The sequence below is a fragment of the Aulonocara sp. 'chitande type north' Nkhata Bay genome, linkage group LG7 (genome assembly GCF_057382095.1).
Source record: "Aulonocara sp. 'chitande type north' Nkhata Bay isolate Kocher_YH1m ecotype deep benthic linkage group LG7, A_spYH_male_GT1.1, whole genome shotgun sequence".
NCBI classification, from domain to species: Eukaryota; Metazoa; Chordata; class Actinopteri; order Cichliformes; family Cichlidae; genus Aulonocara; species Aulonocara sp. 'chitande type north' Nkhata Bay.
In genome coordinates this window covers 6620404-6628239 of record NC_141350.1, presented here as the reverse complement: position 1 = coordinate 6628239, position 7836 = coordinate 6620404, and the positions used below count along the sequence as shown (strand labels likewise).

General features: G+C 43.4%; 1 protein-coding gene across 1 annotated transcript; it reads left to right on the top strand.

Annotated features, from left to right (window-relative positions):
• Positions 1–4557: 4557 nt before the first annotated feature.
• On the top strand, positions 4558–6990 carry fjx1 (four-jointed box kinase 1). The gene has a single exon (XM_086298216.1). It carries the CDS (start codon positions 4957–4959, stop codon positions 6253–6255), a length of 1299 nt encoding a protein of 432 aa, XP_086154342.1. The 5' UTR covers positions 4558–4956; the 3' UTR covers positions 6256–6990.
• Positions 6991–7836: the final 846 nt, after the last annotated feature.

Sequence of the window (7836 nt, the reverse complement as noted above, 5' to 3'; positions counted from 1 at the left end):
GTGTGCTCCATATGGTAAATTAATAACATTACAGATCTGCACTGTCCTGTGGACTTTAGCCTTTGAATTTGAGCTTAAATAAGTAATTGAAAACACTGTTTGTACTCTATCTGGAGTACAGGTTAGAAAAACATAACTTAATTTGGAGTTTTTTATGATGTGAAATAAATCATGTTAATATGCATATCTAGATGCATCAGTTTAAAACGAAATGTGACTGTGTCCCCTCTCTCTGTGTAAGCTTGGGCCATATGCTGAAAAGGTCCCATGTTTTTCATTAGTGGTTGCTTTAAACTGGTTTGAAATCCTGGGAGGGTGGGGAGGAGTTAGGAGAGAAGATGCATTTAGACCGCTGCACTCTTCCCTCACACATGCAGCAGATTCATTCCAGTGTGATATGAGAGCAAGCACTTCACGCTGTTTGCCCATTAAATTTGAAGCTGCTAAATTTTTCGCTGAAATGCTAGGAAGACATTCAACCTCCATCTCTAATCTTAACTGACCATATGACCCCCTCGAGCACTGGGGAGGGGAGGGGAACCAGATCGCAGCATCACATGCATTTCATCTGAAAAAATACCAAGGCTTGGAAAGTCATGACTTTGTAAATAATGATCAGATGTTCCTAAACCCTCCTTTTAGCCAATTGAAAGGCGGACCTCACCACAAGGCACTGAGCACACTTGAGTCAATAAGCCAGTTAGCAGAAAGGAAAGAAAAAGAATTCAATTCTTGACTTATTTAATAGGGGATTTGGCATGGCAGGTCAGAGGGTGTAATCCAGGAGATTGGACACTGATTCTTTAATCAAGTGGCTCCACAGTACATCTCCTTCCTCCCCTCCTGATTTCACTCTTGTAAGAGGGTTTCCCTTGTGTAGCGCTGAATTTCAATGGCCCACTCCTCTGCTCGTTCAAATCTCCCCTCTCTAACTTCTGCTGCATGGAAGCCGGGCGGAGACGAGGGTGCAGTACATGAATAACCCAACCATCTTTTCTTCTGTGACTACTGGATAAATTCAGCATTTATTAACAATAACCCATTCATTATTAGCAAATGGCAACCAACCACTCTTTTAAAAACCTTGGGCCTGTGTATCAGGAAATTGGCAAAGGCAGGCTAGCGAAACTGCAGTGAATAGTGGAAAAAAGGCAGCCGTTTGGTGGCTGTGTGCCATGTTCAGCAATGCAGTGGATCGCTTGTTGTAGCAACAGCTTCAGTTTGATTCTGCACAGGCTACTTGTTTCTGCTCACTCCCTGTACTTCTGTCTAAATGAAACCACGAGTGAAACTGCTTTTAAAAATGGCATGATTCTGGGAAGACTCTAGCCGAGAATTAAGACCAGCAACATCTGCCGGCTAATTGAAGTCAGGATAATCTGCTGACGATAAAATCAATTTTGGGCAATGTATGCAGAATTCCAAAGCATTACTTGAACCAAGTACTGAGAAGATCTGTGTCTCCAGTACATAAAATAAATGTGTTATGTCTCTCTGAAGTATTCATTACAATACTCTGCAAAAATATTCTATATTAATGTGATGGGAGAGAAAGAGAAGACCATGTTGGGTTTCTTGAACAGATAAAAATGTGCCTCCTCCTGGATTCAAAGCTAGTATTGACACCTCACATATACATATACATTACATAATCACGTGAGCCTCTAATCCCCTTGGTATTATCTGCTCCACTCTCTTCTTTAGAATAAACACTTGTAAGCATACATCCACATGCAGACATCTCTGCACATACATAAACCAGGAGACACAAATTCATCCCCATGGATCTCCTCCGCCCTGTCCCCAAATCCCAGAGCATGAGTAATTGTAAGGCCTAGTGAAATAATCGTAGCTTTCAACACTAATGGAAGTCCTGCACATTCATTATTCAGTCCAGGAAACAGAGTGCCACAAAGTGTCAAGGGACCCATGAGTTATTACTCAGCATGAACAACCTAAGACTACGGGGGAAGTGATAGAAGCTCACTGCACTCTCTCTTCCACTGTCTCCGTCCCTTAATATCTCCTTTCCCTCCCTGCGTCCATCTGCGCTGGCAGACAGGCACCACACAGGCACCACGAGATTGTATCACAGCTGTGGCGTTGTCAGGCGACTAGTGATGGGTGTACTGTGTTGCTGCAGACAGAATGACAGACGGTCTGAGCTCTCCCGTGTCACTGCGGCACTTGACTACGGACAGCCATGACCAAGGGGAGAAAAGGTTTCCATAAGTTACAGCCCCCCCGGGACTGCTGTGGGAGGAATGCAGCAGCAGGGGGCATGACAGCAGTGGGATGTCTGTGTGTGCGTGTGTGTGGAAGAGGGTGGGGGATGGGGGTGTAATGAGGAGAGAGACATAGGGGTTAGGTGACCTGCAGATAACACATAGCAAGAAAACAGATAGGTTTGATATGTGAACATGCCCACACTTGTGCTCGGGAAAAGCGACACCAAGAGCCAGCCATTACTGTTAGTCCACACTCCTTTTAAGTAACAGCCATCAGACAGAATTCCAGCAATGCACTTAAGCCTTCTTCATTTTCTATGTCTAGACACTGAAAGTCTTAAATCTTGCTGTTACTCACTTTTCACGTGGAACTGAAGGGAAGTGGCAAGGTGGTGAAGGATTGTTATGACTGGAGATCAAAGAGAGAGATATTTCAAACTACTTCAAGGTACCCTTTCAACGTAATTATAAAGTTGTATATATTTAGCAAACCTGCTGAGTGCCCTAACTATCTGCAATCTCGAGCAATTGGCGGCATGCAATTAAGAAAGGCTAATTTGTTCTATACAGCAGGTGGAAAAGCCTCACTTTTACCAGGAGTGACTCTTTTGTCAACATGTCAGAAAAAACAGCCTCGTACCACTCACCGCTACACAACCATTTATTGAGACTGTTGCATTCATTATTTCCTCTTTGCTTGCACAGAATCGAGAGGTTTTTCAGTCTCTCTCCACACTGCTCCATCAAGCTGCAATGCAGAATCAAACATGCTCTCAGAAAGGAAATTATCCTGCTGATGTTAATGAAAGCACACAAGAAGCATGTCCCAATCAGAATCATTTCGCCTGCCTGTCTGTAGGAGTTTTTCTTCTATATAGGATTATAAAAGATAAATTAGATTTATTTATTTTATTATTTTGTAATTCACTATTTATCTGTTCAAGCTATGATATAATATGAATGTCAGTGGAGATAAGAGTTTAAGCGCTCTGGGCATTTCGAGCATACATTAGTGGACATCAAGTTTACTGGCTGTAATTGAGTATTCTTGTCCGTGGCTGTCTTTTCGACTCAGGCGATTTAGCATGCCAGCATGTTGCTATAAAAATGACCCAATTAATTTGATTAGGAAACCAAGGTTCAAGATACAGAGAGTGAAAACATGAGTGGAATGGTATAGGTTGCAGTGGGATGTTAATGAGAGAGAATATTAGTGAGGGAGAAGTGTATAAAGGAGTTTATGTTACATCTGGTTTAACAAAAACCATGAACAAAGAGCAAACAAGCAGGGGTTCACTTTAGTGTGCCTTTGGTGTTCATAGGAGAATGGTCAAATGCTTAGCAGCACAAATTGAAATAACATTGTTCCCTTAAGAGAAGGCCAAGTCCTTATTAGCAGATAAGACTTGCTCAGTTATGCATAGCGGATACAAATACACTATTCCAGTATTTTTAATAATTTGCACTCGTGATGAATATTTAAAAAGAGCACAGTTTTAATTCAATTGCGCTACAGTTCCCCCAGTTTCTATAACATACAGTTCTAACAGAATGTAAAAAATGGGCTCAAATTGTTTATTACTTGTGATTGCATTGTTCTTAAAGAAGGAGACTGCATTTGGCTCCCAACAAACTGCTTGAGTCAATAAATTGGAATATACTGAATCCTTTGCCAGGCTTTTCGTTTAAGTATCTGCTTTTTGTGTTACTCTGGCTCTTGGCAGAGAGGCAATCAAATCATCCTGATCAGATCATTTGGTTTATTTGTTCATATATTGTTGCTTAGTTTGTATGCTCTGGAACAAAGAGTCTTGTGGCCAATGTAGATATAGATACTCCAAAAAAAAAAGCGTTAAAGCTGAAATTCAGTACTGCCTTGACTTTAATCTGAAATCTGCTGAAAAATACAAAGTAAAACAACAAAGTAAAATATGATGACACGACTTAGTGGTTTCTCTTATTCATAATGACTCCTTAACGGACATAAATTAGAAGATAAATTCGAAAACAGTGAAAAATGCTATGCAAAAAGAGTGAGGTCTGCAAACTCTCTCGCCTGGACTCCATTCTTGTCTGCCTCGCTGATGCAAGCACAGCATACGGAATACGAATGTATTAAAATGCGGAGTATTTATACTCTGGATATCAATTATCATAATGGCTACCTTTTTTGTAATAACACACAATCGTCTGACATCACACAAACACATAAAACGCACAGCGGTGCACTTGCTCCGCTCCTCTTGGAACCCTCCTTCCCACGATCCGCCCACCATCTCGGGACTAAAGTCACGTGTCTCACCGCCTAGTGTGTCTCTGCTAACCGACTCCACCACAAATCAAACTCACCCAGCGCCCGGTGGAGAGATAAAGGCAGATGGGAAAGAGTGTGGCGTGCACGCACAGAAAGCCCTTACGACGCCAGTGGACTGTAACGGAGAACGTCCAATAGCGGCTATCGGGGTGAAGCGAAATGCGCTCATTTTTTTCCCATAGAGTAGGAATATGACAAGGCGTGTGAACAGGACGGGAGATGAGCTTCACACAGTTTCGGAGACCCTCTTCTCCTTGTGATCTTACCCAGTACGCCTTTGAGCCGCAGGGCTTCGGGCGTGTAGAGGACAGAAAGCGCACCGCACAAAGCCGCTCCAGCTCAACTGCGGATCGGAGAATTTTTTTTCTGCCTGTATCTTATTAAAATCTACTGGAGTACTGTGTGCCAAGAGGAATGGTGGCCGTCATCATGAGGGTTCTTTCAGCGAACTTGTTTTCTCTGCTCCTCCTGTGCGCCCTCGCAAGTGTTTTCTACGTCTGGAGCGCACTGGAGGACCGTTTGGAGCGACACAAACGGAGGTTCTCAGTACCAGGTGCAGGGTCCTTTCACCAAGCTCTCCCAGTGGACCTTTCAGCCAAAACTTTCCGTGCATTGCTTGCTGTCCCAGCGGCAAAGAGACTGCACTTTGGAGACAGACTAAAGACTCGCCTCAACCTCACCAATCAACCTGTCTCTGCAGGAAATCGAGATTACAATATGAATGGGGATAACAAGAGGTCAGCCCCGCGGGAGGGCCCGGTCAAGTTGTCCCCATTGGAAGACGGAATATTTTGGAACGAATGGCTGGAAGATACCCTTCCTGCGGGATTCACGGAGGAATATGCTCTGGCTTGGCAAAAGAAAGCGAGGACGTACCGGGTGGTGAAGCTGGAGCCGGGATGCGGCAGGATATCCAATCAGCTTGCCACGTTTGCAGACGGGACCAAAGCTTGTGTGCGTTACGGGATAAACGCGGACCAGGTGCAGGGTGAAACTTTGACTTATTACCTTGCACGTTTGCTTGGCATCACAAACCTGCCCCCTCTCGTACTGTCCCAGCTGGACAGTGACAGTGAGCAATGGGAAAGTGTGAGGACGCGGATAGATGGTTTACAGTGGAATGACCGAGCCGTGGTTTCTCTAACTCAGTGGATCTCCAACCTGACAGGGGTCATCACACCTGCGCCGCTGAGACAGGAGAGCAGCGGGCTGCATCCTGCGCTCAAGGAGCTCTGGAACAAGACAGCGGTGGAGCTGCTGGAGCTGATGCAGTGGACAGACCTGATCGTATTAGACTACCTGACGGCAAACTTTGACAGGCTCGTCAGCAATTTGTTTAGTCTGCAGTGGGACTCCCGTGTAATGGAGAGAGACACGAACAATCTCCTGAAAACCCCTCGCGGTGACCTCGTATTCATAGACAACGAGGCCGGATTAGTGCACGGGTTTCGAGTGTTAAACATGTGGGAGAAATATCACAATACAGTCCTGAGCTCTGTGTGCGTGTTTAGAAAAAGGACCACGCAGCGCGTGGCAGAGCTGCACACGCGCAGAGACTCCAGGCAAAGGCTGCTGGAGCTCTACAGAGACAGCGAGCCTTTGTCTCAGGAATTAGGATTTCTCTCAGATGAGCACGCCGGTGTTCTCCAGGACAGGATAGACAGATTATATACACACATTGTGCATTGCAAAGGAAAATACGGCCAGCTGTGAACATTCAGCATGCACAGGTGATGGATTTGTTGTCTGCCTGCACAGTAATGAGCTTTGCAAACGCAGCTGGCACACCTGTGCTAAGCTGATGCGCATTACACAGAAAAAAATGTCTTGAATATCCAGCTGAACTACCTCCTGTGAATAGAATGTGTTTCCTAGTTTATCAATGAATCAGTTTGACACGTTTATAAGCTGAGATGTTCACTGTTCGCCTCACTGAGAAGAATGACCCTGTCTTTACTTCACCCCTCTGATGTTCACCTGAATATGACTAAATGTAAAGAGTAGACTATGCGTGGTGGGTATCATAAACGACCCCTTCATGTGCGGTTTGGATTGTTGATTTGTGTTCAATAATCCCAATGATAAACTCCTAAGCCTTAATGTAAGTTGACTCTTGAATATTGTATTTCTGTTGACGTTCAGCTCGCTCTTTTAGAGAAGATCTTTTGCACACACATTGCCAGCACCTGCACTCTTGTAATTGTGTTTGGATAGCGTACTTAGCCTTAATTTCACAGGTGGAGCATATTCATTTGTGCATTTGTCTGATGTAAATACTGTCTGCCAACCTGTTTTGGAAATTTGATGCTAAACTAATTTAATGTGCTTTTTAACATTCCAAAAAACTCTTGTTTTTTTTTATAAATATGCTGTAATTTAACTTCTCTGTTAATGCGTATTTTGTATGCAGTTTGTTCTTAACTGCCTTATTAGAACGCATCAAATATTTACCTATTTTGTGTGGAGTGCTGTTTTTTTTTTCTTTTTTCCTTGTTTTTGAAGCCTCTGTTGCCTCTGTACTTTCCCATACAGTGCTCTCATTGTACTGTAAAAATATCTTGCACTGGCACACTTCCCCAGGAGCCATTCTGTCAGCCACAGGCACGCTACAACAGGCGTCTCTAATCCCCTTTATAATCTCACCCAGAATGATGAACTGAAGGAGACGAGTGACATTATTTGACATCATTTGAAAAGGAATTTGCTGTTCCCTAACTATATTATGACATTTCATAGCTATACCGTATATTGCAGAATATTTTTCGCATAATATAAATTGGTCAACCTATAAGCAGTCTGCCTTACTGGTTGCATGTGCTGCATGTGCTGTTAATGAGTGTTTTGCCCTCAGTGGAGAGACTTGTTTACGGCTTTTTATGGGTTGGAAATGTAACCGTGAAAGGTTTTCAAGAGAAAAACCTCAAGGCCAGCTGCGTTATTTCGCTGTATAGTTTGTGCTGTCACTTTACATCAGCACATAATTTTTTTAATTTGAACCTTATAGAGCCATACTTTTCTTATTCGTTCCACTACAGGCCTACTTCTGTGTCTGATCTCTGGTTCCAGACTTATGAGCACATCTAAGGGAAAGACAGTGATCAAACTTTTGACAGACTAATTCTTTCCAGCCTTTTGCTATCCTAGAGCCCATCTGGTTTCTTTTAAAATTTCTTTATATATGTTCAACTCCAGGACATGCCACAAACTGTTTGCGCGACTCCACGAAGAGAGATGAATGCACCTTGTAAAATAGTGGCTCGATCTTTGTACTTATACTTTATTTCATGGTTTACG